The sequence below is a fragment of the Nycticebus coucang genome, chromosome 3, assembly GCF_027406575.1.
Source record: "Nycticebus coucang isolate mNycCou1 chromosome 3, mNycCou1.pri, whole genome shotgun sequence".
NCBI lineage: Eukaryota > Metazoa > Chordata > Mammalia > Primates > Lorisidae > Nycticebus > Nycticebus coucang.
The window spans coordinates 125,151,001-125,178,896 of NC_069782.1; the positions used below are offsets into that span (position 1 = coordinate 125,151,001).

At 37.2% G+C, this 27,896-nt stretch overlaps 2 protein-coding genes and 1 non-coding gene across 5 annotated transcripts in view; all 3 read left to right on the forward strand.

The window, feature by feature from the left end:
- LOC128580659 (protein CC2D2B-like) overlaps positions 1-4,882 on the forward strand; it is a 121,539-nt gene extending 116,657 nt beyond the window's left edge. Inside the window, 1 exon segment of the mRNA XM_053582844.1 lies at positions 2-4,882. Coding sequence (XP_053438819.1) covers positions 2-150 — 149 coding nt within the window. The 3' untranslated portion in view covers positions 151-4,882.
- LOC128580661 (protein CC2D2B-like) overlaps positions 1,785-27,896 on the forward strand; it is a 27,919-nt gene continuing 1,807 nt past the window's right edge. The window contains exons 1-10 of one of the 3 annotated variants that reach the window (XM_053582850.1): positions 1,785-1,817; positions 5,482-5,578; positions 8,904-9,002; positions 11,831-12,028; positions 13,199-13,288; positions 17,089-17,202; positions 19,044-19,178; positions 19,545-19,667; positions 23,949-24,007; positions 26,366-26,543. In XM_053582850.1, coding sequence (XP_053438825.1) covers positions 5,558-5,578; positions 8,904-9,002; positions 11,831-12,028; positions 13,199-13,288; positions 17,089-17,202; positions 19,044-19,178; positions 19,545-19,667; positions 23,949-24,007; positions 26,366-26,543 — 1,017 coding nt within the window. In that variant the 5' untranslated portion in view covers positions 1,785-1,817; positions 5,482-5,557. Of the gene's footprint in view, positions 1,818-5,198; positions 5,579-8,903; positions 9,003-11,830; positions 12,029-13,198; positions 13,289-17,088; positions 17,203-19,043; positions 19,179-19,544; positions 19,668-23,948; positions 24,008-26,365; positions 26,544-27,896 lie in introns of those variants that run through there. The other 2 variants (XM_053582849.1, XM_053582851.1) reach the window with 2 other exon arrangements.
- On the forward strand, positions 21,460-21,566 carry LOC128582699 (U6 spliceosomal RNA). The gene has a single exon (XR_008379146.1). It is a non-coding gene; the product is annotated as a U6 spliceosomal RNA (small nuclear RNA).

The window sequence follows — 27,896 nt, forward strand, 5'->3', positions numbered from 1 at the left end:
TAGGGCGTGCACATCCTGCAGCACAGCCTGATCCAGGCCTCAGAGCTGGTCCTGACACGGCTTCGGCATCAAGTGGAGCAGAGGAAACATCAGTCACAAGGGATGGGGGAGAGGATGGGTTCAGGGCCTGCTGAGAACCCAGCCTCTTGAGCACCCACCCATTCACTCTTCCCAGACCTTGGGCAGTTCATGGGGTACCCACCTGCAACTGTTGATGAGGGATGTCCTGAAGGAGAGAATGCTTTCCTCATACCAGCCCCCTCCAAGCATGGTGGAGCTGGGAGTTCTTGGCCTGGCTTTGGCCAGTGTGTCCTGTAAGCCCAGCCAACCGGCTCCTCTTTCTGTGCCCTAATGTCCCTATTTGAAAACAGGGTTGATCCTACCCAACCCTCTCCATTCCTCAAGAGAATTCATCAGCTGGTGATTATTTATATGTCCAGAGGAAAAAATAAATAAAATAAAATGGTATTCTCATTATGGTTTAACTTATCTTCCCTTATTTCTAATGAGGTTGGGTTTTTGTTTTCCATTTTTTAAAAGATCTCTTTCTTAAGAGAAGTTTAGGTTCACAGTAAAGGTAGGCCCAAAGTACAGAAAGTTCCCACAAACTCCCTCACTGCAATACACATGCCGCCTGCCTCAGCCTCAACATCCCACATCAGTGTGGTACCTATATTACAACCCATGAGCCAACATTGACACAGCATTATTGACCAAGGTCTACAAGGTTCACACTTTGTGTTGTACATTCTATGGGTTTTGACAAATGTATACTTACATATATCTACCAATATAACATCATACAGAAGAGTTTCACTGCACTAAAAATCCCCTGGGCTTCATCTATTCCTCCCTTCTTCCCCCTGGAACCTCTGGCAACTTTGTATCACCGCCACAGTTTTGCCTTTTCCAGAATGTCATTGTATGAATTAGGATTTTCCAGATAAACAGAACCAATAAGATGTTTATAGAGAAGAGAGAAAAAGATATGCATTTATTTTAAGGAATTGTCTTACAAAATTATGGAAACTGGCAAGCCCAAATCTGCAGGACAAGATAGCAGGCTGGAGACCCAGGGGAGAGTTGAATCTGAAAGCAATCTGCTGGCAGAATTCTCTCTTCTGCTGGGGAGGTCAGTCTTTTTCCTATTAAGGGTTTCAACTGATTGGATGAATTTCACCCTTATTATGGAGGAATTTTACTCAAAGTCTGCTGATTTAAATTGTTTCTGAAAAATATCTTCACACACACACACACACACACACAAATAAATTGAGAAAGAAACAAAAAAAGAAAAATGAAAACATTTTTACAGAGAAATCTAGAATAATGTTTAACCAAATGTCTGGAAACTGTGTCATAGACAAGTTAAAATTAACCATCACAGTCATATAGTTGGAATCATACAATTGGAAGCCTTTTCAGATGGGCTTATTTCAATTAGTCGTATGCCTATAAGGTTGCTACATGTCTTTTATGGCTTAGACACCCATTTCTTTTTACCAATGAATAATACGTGCATAGTCCATTGTGAGGATGTATTGTAGTTTATTTATCTCTTCACTTTGCACTTCTTTTTATAAGTTTATTTGCCATTGGTATTTTCTTTTCTGTGAAATTCCATTCCATATTTTTTGTACATTTTCCTATTATATTTTCTATCTTTTTTTTGTAAGTTCTTTATATATTACAGATTCCAGCCCTTTGTCAGTTATATGTGCTAAAACTATTTTTATTTAATGGCTTGACATTTCATTTTCTTTATGATGTATTTTGATGAAAATAAGTTTTTAATTTTACCAATTATTTCCTTTATGGTTTGTGCTTTTTAATAAGTCTTTTTTAATAAATGGTGGACTTCTTTTACTTTTCTTACTTTAAAACATATGTCAATTTGCACTGATATGGTAGACCATTGCATTTTCTACACTTGGTTTTCGCCAAAGGCTGAGAAGTGATACCATTGTACTTTCTAAGGAATGATTAGAGATATCTTCCCCTATAATATTCTTGTATATAAAAGTATTTTTAATTAAAATAAATAATAAATCATATTTTGAAATCCAAACAGAAATATACACCTGTGTTTCTGTGTGCTCCCAAGAAGAATCAAAACAGATATAGACTAGAATAATCCTGATCCCATAACTAAATTTGGTGTTTAGGAACACACACACACATACACAGATAATCCAGTGAAAACTGATCTCATTCCATATCCAATTCTTTTAATATTTCTGTTCTTTACTGCTAGGTACAAATTTCCTTTCTGACCAAGTATCTGTCATTATTAAATATCTAAAAATTTTTCAAATAATATTACTTTTTATCTTGAGATGTGGGAAAATTCACTTCTTATGTATACAGAGCAGGTTGTCTTATGGATTAGCCACCATTTTGTGTGGTTTTCTATGAGTTATTTCATATAACTTTTAAATTAATGTTCCATATTATCTCATAATTCATATGATTTTATATGATTTATATGCTTTGTACAATGCCTATGTTAATGTATAGTCTCCCACACACCCAAAGACTACAGGAACTCAGAAGAACTGACAATCATTTGCATATATGTGATGACATCTTGTAGGCTATATAAATATTCATGTCCTGAGTTTCACTTATCAAAGCAAAAGTCTCCAGATTGTAAACAGAATTTGGAAGGAGAGGGAGACTCTGTTTATCCCATTATTCCCACTTGATATGTGGGGGTGCCCTAAAAGATCAGTATACCTAGGAATTTTGCTATGGATTATTCTGTTATTAGCAGAATTAAATATGTTCTTCTAGATTCAAAGCTGGCTCAGTTGTATTTTCAGGGTCATTATCCACAGTTTGAAACAGACGCCCTTATTTGGCTGCCTGTCTGGCCCTTGGGCCTCTTGCTTTGCCTTGTTCTCTGATGCTTACTTTCTTGACCTTTTTCAGTCTTGTACATGAAGTAGAGTATTGACTTAAAGGAAAAACCTATTATGTTGTATTATATAATATGTATCAAGTTAAATAATTAGTATATAAGATGTATTTTCTTTAAAAGTTTATAGAGGTAAAATATGTGGCCATGTGCATTTGGAAATTTTTTTTTATTAAGTCTTTTGTACATAGATCATAAATACATTTATGCCAATTTCAGTGTGTTGATTATTTGAACAAATTGGAGTGCTTACATCATACTAATCAGCATAGCTTTCACTTCATTTACCCAATTATAACATTAGGACATTTGTGTTGTACACACGATAGATCCAACTTGTACTTGCAAGGTGCTCCATAGTTGTGGTCCCCCTACCATCCCCTACTATCCCTTCACGTCCTTCCCATCCCTGTCCCTCTCCTTCCCTCCTTCATCTTAGGCTAGAGTTGTGTTTCATTTTTCATATGCAAGTGTGAGTTATTATGAATTGGTTTCACAGCAGTACTGAGTACATTGGATACTTTTTTTTTCCATTCCTGAGATACTTTACTAAGAAGAGTATTTTCCAGCTCCATCCATGTAAACATAAAAGAGGTAAAGTTTCCACTTTTTTTGTGCTGCATAGTATTCCATGGTATACATATACCACAATTTATTAATCCATTCATGGGTCGATAGGCACTTGGGCTTCTTCCATGACCTGGCTATTATGAATTGGGCTGCAGTGAACAATCTGGTGCAAATATCTTTATTGCCAAATGATTTTTTGTCTTTTGGATATACACCTAGAAGAGGAATTGCAGGATCAAATGGCAGGTCTACATTTAGATCCTTGAGAGTTCTCCAAACTTGTTTGGAAATATTTGGAATATAAGAGACATTAGAGCGAGAAGATATATTATATTAAATAAATTAATTTAGGAGAACATAAAACAATCAATAAGATAAATATACTTATAAGTGAACTTTAAAGTTTTTATATCCTTGCAATTATAGCAGTGAGATAAGCCAAGAACACATTTGAGTACAACCAACTAGATAAAAGGCTTTGGTTAAGGCAAAAATTTCATTTAGCACTTTTCTTTCCCTCTTACAAGACCTCTTTTCCCCTCTTCCATGACATATTAGTGAACACAAGCCACATGAAAATTGAATAAATAATAGTAATTAATAAATAGTTAATAGCAATTAGTCTTATGATCCTTGCTTTGGAGAAGAAACTGTGGTAAAATTTGAGGAAAGTTTGAATAGAATACAAAACACAAGATAACACAAAATGACTTGGGTGATTTAAGAGATATACTAAGTTGACAAGCTAAAAATGTCTTGAGAATGTTAGGTGTCCTTTCTCCTGCTGGTGTGGAGTTGTGTTATAAATATACATTGCCCCTTGGTGTGTGCCACACCTTTTGGGGGCAAGACATGATTGCAAGAGGGACTTTGCCTAACAAATGCAATCAGTGTAATTTATTGTACCCAGTGTAATCTATTGTATCCTTAATGAATCCCCAACAATAATAAATAAATAAATAAATAAACATTGCCCCTCTCCCCTTGCCCTAAGGGCAAGAAGAAAGGAAACACTGGAGGAGCAAAAAAGCAAGTTAGCTTATTGTTTTACTACTTAGAAACATATGGAATCTTCAATTTAACATTGTTCTCTAAACTCAATCAGAAAGTTTCAACTGTCACTGTCTGTAGATCTCAAAAAGTTATAGAAACTTGTTGGTGATCCTTTGAAATTGTAGTTGCTTCCTTAAGCGACACTCTTCAACAAAACACAACTTCAGTAGCAGCTGTAGAGGGAAAAAACCTGGTCTTTGGAGCCTAGCAATACTAGGTCCCATTCAAGGCTCTGTCACTTGCTGATGGCATTACTTTGTGCAAATTATTTAACTTTTCTCTGAGCTTCCATTTCCTCGCGTAAAATAATCACTTTACAGGATTGTGATATCTATCACTGTTAGATGATTAATGGAGCTTTAATATGTAAGCTAGAACTGAGAGTAGAAATTCATTGCTTAAAATAGACCTTCCTTTCACCTACCTTCAAAATGTGCCTAATCAAGTAAGCCATCAGCAGACAGCTTGCAAAATTAAATGTGCTACATTACCACAATTTCTGGTTGCAAAAAGTAATATGGGAAAGAGAATAAGCTCTGTGGTTAAACAATCATATCTATTAAGTAAGAGCAAAAGAAAAATTTAACTATTATGTATAAACCAGCAGAAACTAGCAGAATTTAAGACAGTTGGAAAATCTTAATGCATAATACTCCAGACAAAAGTTTGCAGTAGATGTCTGTAGTGAAAGCTTTTCTGCTTGACATTTAAACATTTTCATTTTTTATGATAAAAGAGGTACATGTATATGATAAATTATAATGTACGTGCTAGCTTTAATGAAAGGTAGCAGTGCTCAAAGGATATAGCTTTTTCTTAGTTACCCTTTATAAAAGAAAAGAACACAGGCAATTTCATAGTTCTTTATGAATAATGCTTAGAAAATAAATGGGTTCTGAGAAAATTAAGCATTTAAGTATGTATTTTTTTTTTATTTGCAGCTCACCAGGACATGATTATAGCTTCTCAAGTTTATCTAAAATAAAAGATAAGATATATATAAACATTTTCGATGAAATGATCATTGAAAAACATGAGGTAAAGTAGAACATCTGTAACAATTAACACTGGAATAATTCTAAGAAGGTCAGACTGAAGGAAGTCTAGTAACATATTTGTAAATTTGATTTTTTTTCTTTTTTTTTTCTTCATCTTACTGCAACTTCTTTTCTTCATGTAAATTTGATTTTAAATGCAACATCTATTATCCAATATTTTCTTAAAAGGATTTGACGAAGCTTGGTGCCTGTGGCTCAAGTGGTTAAGGCGCCAGCCACATACACCTGAGCTGGCGGGTTTGAATCCAGCCCGGGCACACCAAACAACAATGACGGCTGCAACCAAAAAAATAGCCAGGTGTTGTGGCAGGTGCTTGTGGTCCCAGCTACTTGGGAAACAAAAGCAGAAGAATTGCTTGAGCCCAGGAGCTGGAGGTTGCTGTGAGCTGTGATGCCATAGCATTCTACCCAGGATGACAGCTTGAGGCTCTGTCTCAAAAAGAAAAAAAAAAAAGGATTTGACGAAAATTGCAATAAAATCAGAAAAGTGATAAGGCAGTTAAAAAATAACAAATAATAAACCATGTATAGGAGGAAGAAAGATAAGAATGCCAAGAACTTGGGAGAAGTATGTTTCTGCAGTTGAACATTACATTTAAATGTGAGCTTCCTGGTAGTTAAGACAGAAAGATTAAAAAAAAAATAGTTTACATATTTCTCATTATCTGATCAAAGAAAATATGCTACTTGTACAAAAGAGACTAATTTTATTAGGACTAAAATGCCTTTCTATTTCATTGATTTCTAAAATTGCTGAATGTCTTCCTCATTGGTAGGAACGTTCACAATGCCCAGTGCCATGGCAAGCTCTGAAATAAATGTTAGTTTATTTTTTCCCTTGAACTTGGCACTAAAAATGTAAAGATGCATATCCATTGTATGTACTCTCTTGGGATAGATTAATTAAATGCTTTGTTATAGATGCTTACCAAATTCTATGGCGATACTGTTGAAGGAGCAATTAATTCTAACTGGAGGGAACAGAAGTTCAGGGCAGAGAAACTGACCAAGACCTTGGAATGTATGGTTCAGAAACAAGCTTTCTGTAAAAAAGTATAGCAAATCATAATGACAATATTTTAAACCAGTTTTTCAGGTGATATAACAAACATTAAAACATGTCTAGCAACTGTTTTTAAAGGCAGAGGGTAACATACTAAACAGAAATTTGGTAATAGCTTTTCTCCAAGGAATTGAACTGAGCAGTTTTCTGGTTATTTAAACTGACAATAGGTACAGCTTAGAAAATCCAAAAGAATGCCTACCAAATTTTCTCTCTCAAAAGAAAATTATCTCAATGACTAATTGATGAAGGGGTTATTTTGATTTACAAGAGGTTGGAGAACTAAATACACAAATATGTTAGTTTTATTTACATGATTTAAAGGGACGATCCAAGCATAGCATCCCCACTGCATTCTGTCTCTATAGTTGGTGTTTTCTAGAATTTTATAGAAATGGAATCATAAAGTATGTACTGTTTTTCCTATCTTGGTTCTTTTTCTCGGAAAAACTATTTTCAGACTCATCCACATAGTGTTTGTCAAATAGTTTCTTTTTATTATATAGTAGTATTGCATTGGTAAACATGCATCCCTGACTATTATAAAGAAAGCTGCTGTGAACATTCGTGTACAAGTCCTTGTATAGACAAGTGATTTAATTTCTCTTAGTAAATACCTAGGAGTGAAATGGCTGGATATTATAGCAAGTGGTTATTTAAGAAACTGCTAAACCGTTTTTCCAAAGTGATTGTGCCATTTTTTATTCCCACCAGTATGAGACTACCAGTTCTTCATATTTTTACAAACACATTGTCAGTCTTTTTTATTTTAACCATTCTAATAGGTGTGTGGTGTTTCTCGTTGTAGTTTTAATTTGCATTTCTTAAAGACTAATGATGTTGAGCAATTCTCCATATACTTATTTGGCATCTATATTTTCTTTGGAGAAATGTTTATCCAAGACTTTTTCTGTTTTTTAGAATGGCATTGTTTATTTTCTTATTACTGAGTTTGGGGAACTCTTTGTGTACTTTGTATGTAAGTCTTTCATCAGATATATGATTTGCAAATATTTTCTTCTGGTATTTAGCTTATCTTTTCATTTTATTAACAGTATATTTTGAAGACCATGATTTTTAATGTTGATGAAATCAAATTTATCAACTTGCTTTTGGTTTCACATTTTTCAATTTTGTTTTGCTTTAGGCATTTTGCAACTTTGTTATTAAGTTCAGTCATGTTTAGGAGTGTATTTCTTTTTGATGAATTGATTCCTTTGCCATTATGAAATATCTGGCTTTATTCCTGGTTATACACATATTTCTTGTTTTTAAGTCTGCTTTGTCTGCTATTAATACAGCCATTCTTGCTTTCTTTTAATTAATGTTTGTATGATATATCTTTTTCTCTCTTTCTTTCTTTCTTTTCATTTTCTTTTAATCTGTGTCTTTATATTTAAAATGGATGTACTGTAGACAGCATGTAGTTGGGTCTTCATTATCAGAACAGATAATCTGATAAAACAGATAATCTGTTCTGATAATCTCTACCTTTCAGTACGTGGCAATTTTCATTTTGTGGCTGAATTTCATCTTTCTGTTTATTGGTTATACCATCTGTTCTTTATTGTTTTTTCTTCTGCCTTCTTTTGTATTGTTGAGATACTTTTATGATTCCATTTTATCTTTACTACTGGTGCTAAACTTCTTTGTTCTCTTAATTGTTTCTCTAGTGTTTATAATATATTCTTTAATTTATCGTGGACTATCTTTGTATATAACATTACTACTTCACATATAGAATGGAATACTATAGCACCTCCATTTCACCCTCCTGTGCATAGTACATTTTACTTATATGTATGACATAAACTCCACAATCTTAGTAAATGTGCTAAGAAAATGCCAGGAAAGCTATGTTAACTAATGTGATGAAAATGTGTCAAATGGTCTATGAACCAAGTGTATGCTGCCCCATGATCATACTAATGTACACAGCTATGATTTAATAAAAATAAATAAATAGTCAATTATCTTTTTAAAAAGTTAAAAAATCAAGAAAAGTATCTTTTTACTTATCTTTTGGTTTCTTTTTAAAAATAAAGAGAATGATTTTTTATATTTCTTTTAAGCCACTCAAATTTAGCACTGAAGAATTGTATACTAACTTTAACGACACTAATGTTAATAAGTTCTGATAACCTATTACCATCAGACCAGCCTGGTTTTTTTACACTTGCCTATGAGTTACTGAAAGTATTCATCACATACTATTAAGTAGTAAAAAAATGTATTTTAATAGGATCACTGTCTCAAGAGCTGTAATGGTCATTCGTATATAAGAAAGAATTGGCTCGGATCCATTATCTTCCCTTTTTCTGCTCTTCTGCAACAATCTGAGGTAATAGAAAATGGTTCTTTGCTAATTATCCCAAGTTTTGACCTCTGGATAATAGAAAAATTTTCTGTTGTCTTTGAATAAGATTGTGTGATTGGCAGGTTGGTAAGTCAATTAAAATGATCCCAATTACAGTATTCCCTATTTTAGAGTATTTGAAGGTTTTGGCTGTCTCCAGAACAGCAAACACCCACAGATATATTTCTTATGTCTTTAGGGTGTTTACTAATAAAGAACTGTACAAAAATAAAAAATATAGAATAAAGAATAGGACAGCTAGTCTTTTTTTTTTTTTTTTTTTTGCAGTTTTTGGCCGAGGCTGGGTTTGTACCTGCCACCTCTGGCATTTGGGGCCAGCACCCTACTCCTTTGAGCCACAGACAGCTAGTCTTAAAACAACATTCATATTTCTATATAAGATTTCTGTAAGACCGGATTCATGGAATATTCTTAATGGTGTTGCTTGGTAATGATGAATCCCAGGAGTTTCAGCTTGTCATTTATCGTTAATGGTGAAACTGATGATTAGCACCTGATCTCTGTGAGAACTTCAGAGGGCTCTGCTGTTGGGTTATGTAGCAAAAATATACCTACATGACCAGCGAAGCATAAAAATCCAGCCTAGACTCTATTTTAGGCTCTGTTACTTATTTACTGAGTGATCTTAGGCAAAGTACTTTAGTGCCATGCCAGACACTGGAGATTTGAAAATGCAGAAATGAGTTTTCCATCTCAGTGAGTCTAACACTTTGTACAAAGTGACAATGCAGTAGTGCTTTAATGGAGACAGGAGATAGGTTCTATGAGAGAGTAGAGCAGGGAGGAGTACTGTACTCTTCCTGGGCTGCAGGGGAAGCGGGCAGGGAGAGGGGTTTGGTTGTAGATAAGAGGAGACTGAGGAGGAAAATGAAAGGTCAGGGAGGACTTTACCAAGGAGATAACTTTTGAATTAAGTCCTTAAAGATAAATTTGTCAAACAAATGAGAACTTTTGAATGAGAATAATCTTGTGTATTAGGACTGCATTAAGCCATATGCAAAAGAAAACTTGACTAACAATGCCTTATGCTGGTAAGAGGTCTATTTATCTCACCCAAGAAGAAATCCAGGTGCCAGAATATCACCAAGAATCATCCTCACAAATGCAGACCGTTCACTGCCACTTCAGCCTCAGATGTGTGTTGCAACAGGAGGCTGGGAGAAGCATGCAAAGGCAATGCCTATATCAATATTGAAAAGCAGACAGTTCCCCCAGAAAACTCCAACAGACTTCTGCTGACATTTTATTTTAGTGGTGTGGCCACTGCTTGTTATGTTACCAATTAAGATTGTTGGTAAGAAAGGAGGAAAGAATGGATATTGGGTAGGAGAGTAGAGGTGCTTGTGTGGCACATGTTAAAGCAACAGGGATTTAAGCTGTTGACATATAGGACTTCCTACATTTGTAAATGCTGCAGCTATTTCTCAGTCTTAGCTCAGATTGTAGGTGAGAGAGGTAGCTAAGGATGTGAGCTTCAAAGGAGGACAAAACTGGGTTTTAGTCCCGGCTCCACTGCTCATTAGTTCTGTGATCTTGCATACAATACTTCAATTCTCTGAGCCTCTTTTTTCTTATCTGTAAAATGGAAATAAGGGCAGTATCTGCTTCACTGCAGAATGATACAACTTCTATCAAGCACTTGGCACAGGGTCCTACACATTGTACTCAGCAACTATTACTTATTAGTTATTAGTATAATTCACGTCTTCCCTCCAAACACACACACACACACACACACACACACGTGCACTCACTCCCAAGATCTGTCCTCCTGTGTCTCTCAGAGATGTCTTTCCTGCTGTTACATTTTTCTTTCTAGACCCAATGCAAACCCTAACACAGTCTTTTAGTTTCTTCCCTGAGCCTAAATTAGATTTTCTAAGGGCGCTTCTCACTCTGGTATAGTAACTTGCTTTCTTGCTTCAGGTCTTTTTTAGTCTTGCTGCCTCTACAAAGCACATGTTAGGCAGGGTCCCACAGTGTCAAAGGTACCTATGAACAGATCATCATGGAGAACTGGTCATACCTGGGCAAGTACACATGAGCAGAAGCCCATGAACTCACACAAGCCTGCTTTCTCCTATGGAGAACACTAAGCAGGGCTCTAATATTTAACTGATGTTTGTTTTCATCATGCATAATGTATTATGTTTATATGCCCTTTCAGATAAGTGGAACATTTCAAGTAAACATTCCACCAGTTTTGCTTGGATATACTTGGAGTAAGACATATGTATCTCCTACAGAAGATTACACTGGGCATAATTTAAAAGACGGTACCTTCCTAAATATTTTTGCTACCATTGAACCTCAAATATCATATGTCACCTATAATCCAAAACCAGATAAGGTAGGTTTTACACTTAATTTCTTTCATCAAGGAAGAATAAACTATTTTAAAAACTGGTGATAGGGCAGTGCCCATAGCTCAGTGGGTAGAGCGCCAACCACATACACCCAGGCTGGTGGATTCGAACCCAAAATAACAATGACAACTGCTACAAAAAAATAGCCAGGTGTTGTGGCAGGCACCTATAGTCTCAGCTACTTGGGAGACTGAGGCAAGAGAATTGCTTAAGCCCAAGAGTTTGAGGTTGCTGTGAGCTGTGACGCCATGGCACTCTACCCAGGGTGACAGCTTGAGACTCTGTCTCAAAATAAATAAATTAATTAATTAAAATAAAAAACTAGTGATAATGATCTCAAAGCTGGCAAAAATAAACATTGGTTCTTGATATTTTCCTATGGGAACAATATGGTGCAATATTGAAACACTTTACATCTGATTCTAGTTTTCAGATCAAATAGATGTTTTACAAAGAGCTCAGATCTTTAAAAAGAATTGCAAGGCAATGTTTCCTAACCGAAGAATCATAACTACTGTTTTTAATGATGAAGGCATACAGATCTTAGTAACAAGATATATCAAGGCATTAAATCCACCTCAACAATTTCTGGAAACATTTCTTCATGATTCTAGTGCAACATTTGTAAGTTATAATTATTTTTAACAGCTTTATTGTGATTAAAGGGCACAAAGACTCCCACTTTTGTTTATTTGGATTCAATTGTCTCGCCTCAGAATATTTATACTATTTGTGAGTTATAAAGCTCTCTTAGCCTGACTCTTTAAGCTAAAACCAAAATTTCTAATTTAAAAAGCCTTTTCCTACCCTCTACTTTTCCATCATAGGTTTCTTCTTCTTCTTTTTTATATTTTTTTATTTATTTATTTATTTATTTATTTATTTTTTTGAGACAGGGTCTCAAGCTGTCACCCTGGGTAGAGCGCCATGGCTTCATAGCTCACAGCAACCTCCAACTCTTGAGCTCAAGCAATCCTTTTGTCTCAGTTTCTCTATTTTTAGTAGAGATAGAGCCTCACTTTTGCTCTGGCTGGTCTCAAACTTGTGAACTCAAGGAATCCACTCACCTTGGCCTCCCAGATGTCTAGGATTACAGGCATGAGCCACAGTGCACGGCCTTCTTCCTGTTTCTTGACACCTAATATCCAAGGAGATAACAGAGCTCTCAGATTTATTTTAAAAACTATCTTTTTTAAAATGTATATGAATCCTAGATCCTTTGCTTACCAAGGATTATGAAACTTGTTTATAATTGTGGGAGGTCCCACCATAAAGAGTCAGGACAATGCATAAATGGCAGCTATTATATATCAATTAAAATGTTAACTGTTCATTAACTCATTATTTAGTATCCTTTTGTCCTTTATTACCTTAGTCTGAATCCTTTTCTCCAGCACTATAGTCATGTTCAAGGTACTCCTCTTGGCCATGTGGTAACCATAGGGTTGACACTCAGTAATGACATTGTAGCACTTTCTCTAGGTTGAGTATGCAAACTTAATTGTCAAACCGCATATGTTGACAGCTCAAATGGCCATTTCAGAAAAAAATTTCTAAAATTTCTTTGAAGGGTGCCCTAGGTGCTGGTGTTGGTGCATAGCTTCCCAAAGGGGGGGTACCTCGCAGTGACTGTAGTGATATGTAGCAATGAAGTATGTAGCACTTTTTCTAGGATCAGTTTGTGAACTTAATTGTCTGACCTCATATACTGAATGAGATAATGCATGTAAAGCACTGTGCTCTGTAATGGACATCTAGTACATTCTCAATAAATGTAAATTAATATTATTCTAGGACCTTGTTGCTCAATTTGTATCATTGATTCCTTTTATACCTGATACACTGGATGAAAATGATGGTACTGATATATGGATGACATCAGAGGTAACAAATTACATTTTATAAATAAAGTGTATAGTATTTCTTGATTTTCTTTTAAAGAAGCCTTTTTAAAACATTATATATTTATGTAATATTTTGCTTTGTGAAATTTTAAAGTATTAGATAATTTTATATACATCTTAAACTCTGTAACAATCTATGAAAATAATTCATGAAGACCAAAAATCTTTTCAACATTCTAAGCAGTAGCTCATGAATACTTTTATTCAACAAGAATTCCAGGAATAAAATATTATGACATTGTCCAGAGAGCAGTAGGGTTGTCCCTGTGGAGTTGGTTAGACCCTGAAGTCTTGGACAAATAACGTCACTTCCCTGATGCTCTCTTTAGTCTCCCCCCAGGGAGTGGAGAGCCAGATAGCAGTGCTCTTCCTTAGCAGTTATATTAAAGTTCTCTTTAGACTGATTTCCAAATAAAATACAGATCCCACTCAATATCTGGGACAAACTATAAGGTCTAATAATTAAGTTCCAAATTTCTAGGATGATCATTCTAGAAAAAGTGCTACCTACCTCATTGCTGAATATATCACTATGGTTGAAAATACTCCCCTTGAAAAGCTATGCACTGACACCAGTGCCTACTTAACCCTTCAAAGCTATTTTGGAACTCTTTGTCTGAAATGACCATCAGAGCTAGTGTTCTAGCTAGCTAGCTAGCTAGATCTGAAGGTCTGCCAGTTAAGTTCACAAACTTGCCACAGTGTGCTTACACTGGCAGCACTGTACAAACAACTCACCAAAGTTTCATAACTTGCACATATCAGTGTCTCACCACTGTGTTCATGTCAATGTGTGGTGGTGTCTTGCTGAATGGCATTCATTATTGTTGCATGTTTTTGTGTGTCATATGATGACATCCCTGGTGATCATTGGAGAGAAAAGAATTCCAATGTTGCTTTGAAGGGTTGAATAGGCCTTGGTGTTGGTGCATAGCTTTCCATGGGGAGTACTTCAAAGGTGCCCTTAGTGATATTCAGCAATAAGATATGTAGCACTTTTTCTAGCATGAGTTTGCGAATTTAATTGTCAGACCCCATAATAATAAAAATTATTTATCTGAAATTCAAATTTAACTGGGCATTCTATAGTTTTTTTCTAAATTTGGTAACCATAATTAGAATATTTCCTCCATTCCTTCTTAAATTATGTTTAGTTGATAATGTATTGACCCCACACCTACACCCCATATACATACATATCAATTGTAAACTTCTTGAACACAAAGGGAGACTTGGTTATTATTTGTTTTTATATTCGTCACTTGCACGTTACTTTGAATTTAGCAAGCATTCAATACAAATTCAATTAGAAAATACAAATATAATAGAAGCCTAATAGAGGGATAATTTCTTTTGGAACTGATAGTCCCGGCACTTATGTAGAGTATTTTAGGACTGTGTTTGAACTAAACTGGGTTTAAGAGGCACAGAGATAACTTAATAAGTCAGGTGCCCTGTGAAGTGGTCTGAGGAAGAAACAAACCTATGGTTTTGGTCTAAGATCCAGTGATTCAAATTTGGTAGAACTCAGAAAGGTATCATTCAATCTAGACTCTTCTGAGACTCTCAACTAATCAGAATGTGTTCAGGAGCATTATGATTCTACAGAACTTTTAATGAGGCTGAGCTAAAAGAGCCATTCAGGCAAATACTGGTATCCCTGGGTCTTCTCAATCCAAACAATACCTATAACTAAAAGGTTACTATAGGATTGGGATTCCTCTTGGTTAATGTCTTCCCAGTGATATGAACTCTTTTTTTTTTCTTTTTTGGTATTGTTTGTTTGTTTGTTCTTTTTCGATTTAAAAAAGCGTTTAATTATTATGGACACATAATACCCTGTTTCCCCGAAAATAAGACAGTGTCTTATTTTAAGTTGTGCTCCCAAAGATGCGCTAGGTCTTATTTTCAGGGGATGTCTTATCTTTCCTGTAAGTAGGTCTTATTTTCAGAGGATGTCTTATTTTCGGGGAAACAGGGTAGTTGTATATCTTTACAGAGTACATGTGATGTTTTGATATAGGCATACAATGTGTATTAATCAAATCAGGGTAATTAGGGTATCCATCACCTAAGGCATGTATCATTTCTTTGTGTTAGGAACATTACAAGTCCATTCTTTTACTTATTTTAAAGCATCTTACTGTTAGTTATAATCACTTTATGGCAATATAAAATATTGTTCATTCTATCTATTCAGTGACCTGTGATTGATTAGATTTCATAAAACAAGAGTTATTTATTATTATTATTAGAGACAGAGTCTCATTATGTCACCCTCAATAGAGTGCTGTGGTGTTACAGCTCACAGCAACTGCAAACTCTTGGGCTTAAGCAATTCTCTTGCCTCAGCCTCCCAAGTAGTTGGGACTACAGGTGCCTGCCACAACACCTGGCAATTTTTTGTTGCGGTATCATTGTTTAGCTAGCCCGGGCCAGGTTTGAACCCACCAATCTCCGTGCATATGGCTGGCACGGTAACCACTGTACTATGGGCGCTGAGCCAACAAGTTATTTTTCTCCCACCTAAAATTCAGTGTTTGGAGTCAAACAAAGCAGTGTTCAAATCCTAGTTAAATGACTTAATATCTGTTTAACCTAAGATTAAATTATGTAACTTCTTTTGGCCTCAATTTCTTCATCTATGTATACAGGAGTTTGAAAGGACTAAATGAAATAACATAAGCAAAGCTTCTAGAACTCAGGAAAATGGAGTTCTCCCTTCTCCCTCCTCCTTTTATAAAATCCAGTTAAGGGAACTTGCCTGGATTGATATTGAAGAGACTGTTCTTATTCTACCCTTAGCTCTATGTTGACACTTTTCTTTCAGAAGGACCTTCTTACCATCTTCCTTAACCCCCATCCCTCACCATAACATTCAGCCAGTGCATATTGACATGGCCACATCAGTTAAAACATTGGAATGCTTCCACACTGATCATTATATCATCACTGCCAAGAGCCTTCTAGCTCCCTCCTTGCCTGCCACAGCCCCTTCTCTGGGACTGTAACAAACTGGAAAGCACATGTCCCATCTAAATGGTATAACTGCTACTTGGCAACAACAGGTGGTTGCCATATCAATATTTGGGCCCATGTATTTGCTAGAGTTTTTCTTATTTTTTCAACAGAAGGCAGAAATTCAGAATTTTATATGAAATTTCCCATTTTTTAAAAAAAATTCTGGGGCCAAAACAAAATTAGGTCACAGACCCACAGCCCGCTACTTCTGTACTGTTTGTTCCTGCTATACTGCTGTGTGTTAGTAGGCATCCAATATTTGATCCATTACAGACAGCTCAGCTGTAGAGCTCTTTCATTGGGATCAACTCAGATCTCTTCCTCTCTTTGCATTGAGAGTACATTATGGTACAGGACAGGATATAGCTCGATGGCCAAAAGATCATTTCCTCTCAAACAGATTCCCTCTCAGATAAGATTCCTCAAAATACTAGTCTATGTGTCCCTGTTTGCCCAGGGCAGTTTAATATTTGTCCTAAACAAAAATATTCCATCTCAGGTATAAATTATCTGGTTACTGTATGTGGTATCTATATGAAGTGCCCCATAATAAAGATGACACCATTGTTCTGTTTTCTAATGCCCTAGCAAAAGCAGAGCTATCTGCTTTGCTGTCATCTTAGCAACTTGGCAAACATAAGTATGCTGGGAACTAGAGGAAGTAGAGGGTTCCTAAATCTGTTGGATGCTTGCATTATTTGACTTTCCTTTCTTTCTTTCTTTCTTTTTCTTGTTCTTGTTGCTTTTGTCTTGCCTTAGCGCGTTATCACTTTGGCTCTTGGAAATAAGGAGGAGCATGCCATACTTCTCTGTAATTTCTTTCTGTATTTTGGGAAGAAAGCATTGGTCCTACTGGGAACCTCAGTGTTAGAAGTAAGTGCTGGAGTTCATACTGAAATAATGTAAGCAAAAACAACTGCAAGTTTAAGACTTCAACTCCAAGTTTTCATCTCTACAAGATAATTTGGAATTTCATGGGCAATTAGGAAGATAAGGCTATTTCATGAAAATTTCTACAATGTAAAATAATGACTTTCTTTTGTTTTTCTATTTTGTAAAATAGAACTAAAAATAGTTCTATCTTATGTGGTTGTTGGGAATATTAAATTGCCTAATCTTACAAGGCACCGAGAATAGCACCTGTTCATGGCAAATATTCAGTAAGTGGTGGTGGTGCTGGTGGTTATGGTGTGTTTATGGTGGCTATAATCTACCATATGTTTCTAATAACTATATTTTAAAATGTATACAAAAACAGTTCTATTCAGGCTGCATTACCCAGGTTTTAATCTTATAAGAAGTGGGCCAGAAGTTCCTATTTACCTATCTGAAATTTTTATAACTTAATTTATATTCTTTTGCGCTCTTTTTGAACTGTTTCTAGCTCTATCATGAGTGTCTTGCTGAGTGTCAACATTTCCAGTCCTGACTTATGGGTTCTGTCATGATCATTTGTTTCCCTATATTCCTTATTAATTCTTTGTAAAGTTTGTTCACTTAAAAAAAAAAAAAAAAAAAGCCTATGCTATGGTCAATTCCTCCCATATAATCCCCTACTGTAGTTTTAAGTGCCACTAGATGGCAGTAAACAGTCAGCAATGTTTGACAGACATTTGCATCTGCACCTATGAACCACACCACCAGAGACAGCCACACAGGCCTGCCCCTCAATTGTGTGGTTGAGGGGAAGAGGAGTATGGTGATCAAGGGCAAAGGGCCTTGGAGTTAGAGCAACCAGCTACACAGTAGAGTGTTACATATATGGGTTAGGGGTGCAGTCAGTGGCAGGGGCTTTAAATGTAGCAATGCCACTTACTAATTGTATGAACTCAGCCTTGTTTACTCCTCTGAGGCTCAGTTATACCCTCACAAAACAAAACTAAGGCCATTTACTGTTACTCTAGACAAGTCCCTTAGCCTCTGATTCTTTATCTGAAAAGTGGGCATAATAACCATCCCCACCTCACAAAATCTGGAATTAATTAAAGTGAGAAAGTTAGTGTGAATTCTTAGTATAGCACCCAGTAGACATAAATACTCAACAATGTTAAATGGCCTTATTATTCTTATTACCTGAAATTTGCATTATTTGCCAAGAAAGGCTTACACTACAAAAGGTATATGCAGAGAAAAATAATAACATAGTGACTTTCTTTTATTCCTCAGACTAGTTTCCTGTACCCTTTCTCTTTAGCCTCTAATTCTAAATCTTACTTTTAAATTGAAGTTAATGGATTTTGTCTTCACTTGGTTTTATCAGAGCCTTAAGTCAGTTTCCATTCCCTAACTCTGCATGATGTTCACCCTTTGTCTCCAACTATATTCTAATCAGAGCAGGGCCTGTCCATATAGCACCTTGAGTGAATTAGACAAAAGTGCCCATACCTCAACATGCTTTAGTACTGTCTGTTGGGAAATCATCATAATATATTGATTTTGTTAGACTAGCATATTTTATTGCCATCAGGGTAACACACTATAGGACCACACACAGCAGCACTGGCTTACAAGTTCTCTCTCTCATCTGAATTTTCGTGCTAAGCTAGGCCTGAGGATTTCTGGACCTTATGTTTTTTTCTTTTTCTTTTCAAGAAGTTAAAAAGCTCTAAAAAAAATACTTTTAAGAATTAAAATCATCACATTACAATTTCCACATACAGAAGTCAGTTAAATCCACCACAAATGACTTCAACTCTGTTTTCTCCCTCACACAGGGGCACGTGGCTTATGTATTAACTCAAGAAACTGATGAATATTTGCTTTGGAATCCATCAACTGGGCAATGTCACAATCAGTTTGACCCATTTTGTCCCTTACAAAGCGTAGATTGTTTGTTTGATGATAGAAATGTAAGTATATGAAGGAAAATCTTAGTTTGAGTTATCTTCTCAAGAGTCACTCTGGCTGCACATTAGAAATACCTGGGGAACTTTGAAGAAAATATAGGTGTTCAATCAGAATTCCTAGGATATGGGGCCTGGGCAATCTTTTATCCCTGAAGCTCTTTCAGGTGGGTCTGTAGTGTCTTCAAGGTTGAGAATCAATGAGGTAGTCTAGCAATCACAAAAGTGTGGAATATCTGTCTTCTGCTGCAGAACCTCCCTTGGCTTCTGCTACTTGATTGGAAGTAAGACTTAAAATTTTGCTTCATCCTTACCAACTATGGATCTTGTGTTCTATGGACCTATAATTATTTTATGTTAATGTTTTAATAGGTCTGGTTTAATATTCAACAAAATAATATACCAATGGCTGTCCATTTTGACTATTCAAAGGAAAGTTTCTGGAAACAGTTGCTTCCAAAAAGTTTTCCAGAGACAAAAGTACAAAGTATACAGGTAAATCATATTTTCCAGGTTACCATTGCTTCTAATGTTTACTAGTTGTGACAGCTCTTGCTATGGTTTGTAGTTGGTTGCTTTTTGAATTATTTGGTAATGCTAATCAAAAAGAGAGTTTTCTCTGCCATCCAGCTCATGTACTGGCTACTTTGGCCTCTTCTACCTGCAGGAAAAAGAAATTGAGAAGAAAAATGACATCTCAGATGTGAATTTTGATGTTAAAATAGAATTTAGAAAATTTTATCAGGACAGGTGCAGTGGCTTATGCCTGTAATTCTAGCACTCAGGGAGGTCCAGGTGGGTGGATTGCCTCAGCTGAGCCAGAGCAAGACCTCATCTCTAAAAATAGCCAGGCATTGTGGTGGGTGACTGTAGTTCAAGCTACTTAGGAAGCTGAGGCAAGAGAATCACTTGAGCCCAAGAGTTTGAGGTTGCTGTGAGCTGTGACACCATGGCACCCTACCGAGGGTGACAAAGTAAGACTCTATCTCAAAAAAAAAAAGAAGAAAAGAAAAGAACTTAAAAAATTGTATTATAAAACATAGCATATAATGTTCAATATATATAAGGTGTTGGCTGGGCATGGTGGCTCATACCTGTAATCGTAGCACTCTTAGGTGGGTGGAAACCAGCCTGAGCAAGAGCAAGACCCCATCTCTACTAAAAACAGAAAAAAAAAAAAAATTACCCAGGCATCATGGCAAGTACATACAGTCCCAGCTATATGATGATTGCTTGAGCCCAAGAGTTTGAGGTTGCTGTGAGTCAAGATGCCACAGTACTCTACCCAGGGCAACGGAGTGAGATTCTGTCTAAAAAAAAAAAAAGGTGGTACCTGCAGTTCAGTGGGTAGGGCACCAGCCACATACACCAAGGCTGGCAGGTTCAAACCCAGCCTGAACCAAAGCAACAATGACAACTGCAACAACAACAACAAAAAATAGCCAGGCGTTCTGGTGGGCGCCTGTAGTCCCAGCTACTTTGGAGGCTGAGGCAAGCAAATGGCTTATGCCCAAGAGTCTGAGGTTGCTGTGAGCTATAACACCACCGCACTCTACCCAGGGTGACAGCTTGAGACTCTGTCTCAAGAAAAAAATAGATGTTTAAGTTATTGTTTTTACCTAGCCCTCCTTCTTCACATCCCTGGTGATGATCAGGTGTAAAAACTGACAAACAAAAAGACTTATCTGGGCTCCAAACCATGAAATAAGTTGAAACTTTGAAATAAGTTGGAAGAAAAGCTGTAGACTCACTGCCTAGGGCATAGAAGGAAGGCAAACAGGAACTAACCCCCAACCACTACATGGCTTGGCCAGTGGACCTGTGATGTGTTCAGTAGTGCTTTGACATGTCAGTAGCTATTTCTGGATTGAAGGCCATGAATGAATATTTTAAAATGTATGTTAAGAAAATAAAAAGATATGAAATGACACATACAATTGCAAAAAATTTATATGAAGTTTGAAAACTATATATTGTTTTTGCATGTATATGTAAATAGATAGCAATGTAAAAAAGCATTTACGGAGATGAGAAATACCAAGTTCAGGTTAGAAGTTACCTTTGCAGAAAGAACAACAACAACAAAAAAAAAAAAAACAGTATCAGGGAGCACTATACAGAGTACTTAAAGTCTGGCTGTAGTGTCTTACTTTTTAAAAATCTAAAAAAAAAAATGGAAGAATGCAAAGATCAGATACAGCTGAGTAGCAGGTGTGCTGGGTGGCTCTCCTTACTCTATGCTTATCTGTATATTTGAGGCAATTTACACTATCAAAAAGGATACGTGGTGCTCGCTTCGGCAGCATGTATACTAAAATTGGAACGATACAGAGAAGATTAGCATGGCCCCTGCACAAGGATGACATGCAAATTCGTGAAGTGTTCCATATTTAAAAAAAAAAAAGTATACGTGGGGGCTATGGGAGGAGAAACTAAAGAATACTCAAGTGTATAAAGTGAATACTCTCTCCCGCAACACTGTTTTCCCTCGCTGGAAGAAATTAAGTACTGTCAGTATAGTAGTGCTTGCTTCTAACATTCTCCATGCAGATGCAAGCATGTATACATATTTTTATGTTTCCCGTTTGAAAGTTATTTTAGAGAAGGGAAGTGTGCTTATCTTTCTTGAGCAGACATTGACAGCCTCTGAAGACTTGGTTTCACATCCCAAAGCTGTGACCAAAGCATTGCTGCCTGCTAGGGGGTAAACAACCTGTTTGGAGATGAGAGTTTGATTTATTTAATATATAATCATTCTCTTACTCATTCAAATGATATTTATTGATTTCAGCTATGAGCCAGTGCTATGTTAGGTGTAGATAACACAAGGGAAAAGATATGTCTTGCTGTTCTTGGAACCTGGGTTCTAGAAGAGGAATCAAAGGAAGCGAGCGAACACAGTACAAAGTGATAAATGCTATGGAAGAAACGGATGGAGTTTGGGAGCAGGTGCCCGCCAGAGGACTGGAAGGAGGGGCAGTTGCAGGGGCTTCCTGGGAAAAAATGATGACTCGCTGAGTGAGGAAGGGGGAGGAGGAGCTGACCTAGATGAAAGTCAAAGAGGAGAAAGGTCCCAGCAGAGAGCAGCAGCAGCGGAGCAGGAAGACCTGCAGAGGCTAGGGGATGTCTGCCCCAGAGATGACGGCCAGACGTGCTGCTGCCAGTGGCTGAGCAGAGTCCTGGTGGGAGTACAGGCCTTTATCCTCAGGAGTCAGTTGCCAGAACCACTAAGGCAAAACTTGCCATGATTAAAAGTGGGCTTTTAAAGGCTATTCTGACAGTGCGCAGAAACTAACGCCTTCTCCCAAGTTAAATCTATAAATAGAAAACTCACAGTTGTGTTTGACTTGCATCTCTACTGGTTTCCCTCCCATGGGTTAATGGCCCTCAGTCTTCTGCCTTGCCACATATAACCCAGAATAAACTATGATCTAGAGTGAACATTGTTTATTAAACTCAATTAACATAAATGTGTGATGAGAATGTGGGTATTCAAAGATGGAGTAAACAGGGAAACCCTCTTCAAGTTTTGAAGGACATGAGTTCCCTGAAAGAAAGGGGCCTTTGCCAGAAAAGAAAAATGAACAACCTCGCCATAAACGTATCAAGTCAGCATAACTCAGGCTTCTTTTTCAGGCCTGAAGGTGGCCTAACTAATCCACAGGAGCTTCCCATGGGGAGTGGACAGCTGTTGGTGACAGCAATCAGGGAATTCAGTCTACCTGTCCTGTCTGGGATAGCTGCCAGCCTCTGCAAGTGACGCTGGAGTCCATCCTTCCCTTTCTCAGTATCTCCTGTCTCCAGTCCTGTTCTGTTGTAGGGAAACTCCCCGTGCCTGAGACTATTCTCCAACCTCAGCAGGCATGACAACCACTGGGAAGGCTTAGATCTGAAATGAGGGCCAAGAGTTTGTGTTTCTAACAAGTTCCTAAGTCTGAGGTCTGGGATCACATATGAGGAAACTAGAGACCTATCAAGTGTTGCCCCCTTTGTGTGCAGCCCTCTTTCCACTCATCATGGGGGAGCAAACCTGTCCCTGTCCCTCTAACTGCCTCTCTTCTTCAGCTCAGGAAAATCCAAAGTAAACACTAGCTAAGTGCTAGCCCCTCACTCTTGTTCATGTGGGCCCTGCAAGAGGAGGAGGATTGAGTTGTAGGGAGGGATGGGGGATTTGAGAAGTTCTCCCTTCCTCCCAGAAAATCCTGCCTGGGAAAGGGACATAGAGTACATGGAAGAGCATTGATCAAAGATGGAAAAAGATAAACGCTGTTAAAAGAGTAATGACAATGTCCGATGTTTGTTTAGCATTCCATATGTACCAGGCTTTACATGTATTACTCTATTTTTAAAACATTCAAAGACTCCAAGTCAGTAAGGATATTATTGTCCCTATTTAAAAAATAAGGTAACTGAGATTCAGAATGGAGAGGTTAAATAACTTTGCCAGGGTCACAGTGGAAAAAGACCAATTCAGTTGCCAAAGATTATTTGGTAGAATCAATGAGCACGCTGAATGCTTATTTGAATAAGTGAATGGGGACAGGCTGTCTTGCCCATGAAAAATATCTCCTTTTGTAAATATATACCCACTCCCATGTACTGGTGAGGCAGTATAGAAATCAAAGGAAATGCTGTGGTCAGTGTTTTACTTATGGAATGTAGTGTTTCTGCCACAAAAGCTTGTTTGTGTTCACCCTCATTTTAGCTAGCACTCTAACTGTGATGTAAAGATAGTCTCTCTAGAATATTTCTAACTTTTGGATGTTTGTATTTTAGCCTGAAGAAATAAATTATACTGAGACTAACAAAGCCATGGTAGAAGATCTAAAGAACAGGTACTGTGTTTTCTCCTTGTTCAATCTGACTCCTGTTCAGTCACCTTTCAGTCCTCTGACCCTTTCTTTCAAAATACCTGCTACATTCAACAGAAGCATGAAAGGGAGATTATAATAGTTAGTTCCATGGAACTACTTGTCTCTTGGTACATGCATTGAAAAGAGACCCCTCAGCCATCCTGGGCATTCCTTGTAAAGGCAGTCCTAAGTTAACTCTGGAAGACATTGTGGGTGGCTGTTGGAAAGTTCTCAACACAGATACCTGTTGGGCTGCAGTAATAATTCAGTAGCCAACACTCTTGAAAGGACATGAAGATAAATGGCCCATGACTTGGGATAGTAAAATCATCCCAATTGGGGGAGATAAACAGTAATTCCACACCTGGGTGCTCCCCACTTCCCAAACACATACACACAAAAGCCTTAAGAAGTTGGTCAGCCAAGCCCAAAGGGTCACAGACTTGGCAGCAAGCCTCACTCCTACTCAGATATGTCAGAGGCTGTAGATCTAACTGCCACCAGTGACTCACACTCACACAACAGGCTGGCTGCCAACAACAATACCAACAACTAATGAAGACAGAGCACAACAAAAATAATTTTGTGGCTGCACACAGTGGTTCACCCCTGTTATCTTAGTACTCTGGGAGGTTAAGGTGGGAGGATCGCTTGAGTTCAGGAGTTTGAGATCAGCCTGAGCAACAGTGAGACATTGTCTCTACTAAAAATAGAAAAACTAGCTGAGCATTGTGATGGGTGCCCATAGTCCCAGCTACTCAGAAGGGTGAGAAAAGAGAATTGTTTGAGCCCAAGATTGAGGTTGCTGTAGGCTGTGATGCCACAACCCTCTACCCAGGGTGACAGAGTGAAACTCAAAAAAACAAAAAATTAATAAATAATAAAATTTTTGCCAATTTCTTTTCTCACTAACATACAACCTTCTCCCTTACATCCTGCTGTTTCTGTTCCTCATGTCCAAGTTCTTAACAAAAAAAAAAAGAAAGAAATGCAGTAGGTAAATGGTTTCCAAACTTTGTTTTTCATTAAAATCACTTCTAGAACTATTTAAAAATACAGAAGCCAGGATCCCACAACAGGCCTGTTGAATCAATATCTGGAAGTGAAGCATTTTGAAAAGCCCTACTTAGGGGATTCTGGTGCATGGCCCTCTGCGAACTACAACTGCATTATAAAGTCAACCAAGAGGAGACTCCCAGCAGCTGCTTCTGTAATTCCACTGTAGTTAGGGAATCAGTCACACACAATCAGCCTGCACAGACAGGCTTTTCAGGAAGACCTCATCAACCAATCCACACTTTGTCCCCATTCTCTCCCCTCCCTGGCACATTCCTCATCAGGTGCTGTTCTAGGGCTAAGTATACAGGTAAAAATCCCTATCCTCATGGAGCTTACATTAGTGGGAGAAGCTGGTCTCCATACTTTTCATACTTAACAGTCCACTGCCTCATTTCTTCCCAACTCTGCTTGATAAATTAACTGATATAGCAGACTAACCTGATCCCAGATCAGATATCTGAATTTTCATAAAGGTAGTTTCTTGGAAACACAATGTTCTATGTCAAAGGAGTAGGAATGCCAACCCAGAAATCAGATGGTAGGTGTTATCAAAACAGACCTAGTAGGCAGCTGTTGGTGCAACTCAATGCAAAATAAGTAACATCTAGTGAGTCCATTTGCACTGAGCTGAGGGACCCCTTGGAGGCCAACACCAGCAAGCCCTCTGCTAGGAGAGACAAGGGTGTGGCCCCCTCCAATGTTCCTTACTGGCTTTTATTGAAATCCCAGACATGAGAAAATATAGTACAGCAGAAACATCAAAGAGTAGGTAAAGGTTAAAAAACACATAGTTTATCTTTAGTTTAGCTGCATGATTAAACTCTTAACACATTTTGTTTACTGCACTTCTGTCTTGCCTTTTTCTTATCACCATTAGTATATGACTCAGGGTTGGGACAGTATGCTGTGTCTAGTGAGTTTTGTTTTTAGTACTCAGGGCCAGCAGTGATACTTGGCTTTTTCCCAGATCACTCTGTCCCTAGTGCCTAGCTCTTTTAACTTATGCTACATTCTACAGGCAGCTTTCCACACACAAGTAACTGGAAAAGTGACGTGCCTTAGAGAGCTAATTTCTGGCTACTCTAGGAAGCTTCTTGTCTTCCCAAGCCAAGTCTGATGTTCCCCAATTTGATAAATATAAATGGTAGCAGACACCCATGGAAATATGATTTCCTCCTAAGTCCAAAAAGTCATTCTCATACTTGAATAAAAGTGACAGAACTATCATCATACTTACTAGATGGGTTGCAATTTATCATAAAAGTATCTTTGTAACCTTAGGATTGAAAGAACTCTAAAGTGTAAAATGATGGAATGGCGACCTCAACACCCAACACGTTGGAATCGACAATGTACTTCTATTTTGCGACAAATCCTTCCTAAGCTAGAACTTGGCATGGAAAGGTTTGCTTCATCTGAGGAAGAGAGTGAATTTGAAAAACTACTACAACTTTATTGGGTTTGTATATAATTTAATGCATTAATGACATTGTTTTTGTCTATGTTAATTGCTAAATAATAGCAATCTTAAATATCTCTGAAATGCCTTTTTAACTTGATCCTTGAAGATAGATGCTATAACATTAAATGGCATTTACTTACAGACCAAGAATAATTGTTCAAATGTAGTGAATGGTTATTACCAGGACCACATTGCTTGGGATTTTCTTGAAACTGGTTGTATGTTTTATGATGTATGAACTGTAGACTTTGGAAAGAGATACTCAAAAGGAAACCACCCTATAACTAAGAAACTAAAAGATGATCTCTACTAATAGATTGGATTCCTTGTCATTGGTTTTGGGCAAGAGGACTGCAGACCAGCATACATCTTTTATATGTAAATTACAGTCAGCTAGGACAAATGGTTCCTAGACCTCCATGAATACCAAAATTCACGGATGCTCCAAGTCCCTCATATAAAATGGCATATTATTTCTATAAAACCTATACATATTTTTTAGTATACTTGAAATCATCTCTAGATTACTTATAATACCTAATACAATGTAAATGCTATGTAAATAGTTGTATACTGTTTTTATTCACATTATTTTTTATTGTTGTATTGTTATTTCTTATTTTTTTCAAATACTTTCAATCTTCAATTGGTTGAATCTGTGGATGGGATGCAGAGCCTTTCAATGTGGAGGGCTGGCTGTACTCCCAAATTTACACATTTGGCTTGGACCTCTTCTTGACCTCCTCTCTTACATATTCACCAGCCCATTGACATTTTCCTGGATGATAAAAGGGCATCTGAAACTCAACAAGCCCATAATCAAACATGGTAGGCATCTGGTATATTGCTAGGGTTCTCTTTTCCTTTTCCTACCCTACCTCCAGCTCTGGGTATCCTTTCACCTCCTTTTTCTTTTCATCCACCTCTATGAACTTGTCTAGTGGGTTTTTTAAAACTCCAGCCTCCTCAGAGTAAGACTCCTCCTCCTTCCCTTTACCATCCAATATCATGGAAGATGTCCCCAAGTGGAAGTCTCTGTTAGGAGTTCAGTGCAAAGGACACCATAAAGGGATCAGCTGGCATTATTAGTTCATGAGTAGGGAGGTACCCTGTTTCCCTGAAAATAAGACATCCTCCGAAAATAAGACCTACTTACAGGAAAGATAAGATGTCCCCTGAAAATAAGACCTAGCGCATCTTTGGGAGCACACCATTTTCGGGGAAACGGGGTAGTTGTTTTTGTTTTGCTTTATTTTTAATAGATTTAGGGGGTAAACAGTTAAGCAAGGCATAGTTGAATATAAGCCAAAATTTAAAACTTAGGATTCTAATGTAAAATTATCCAACTAT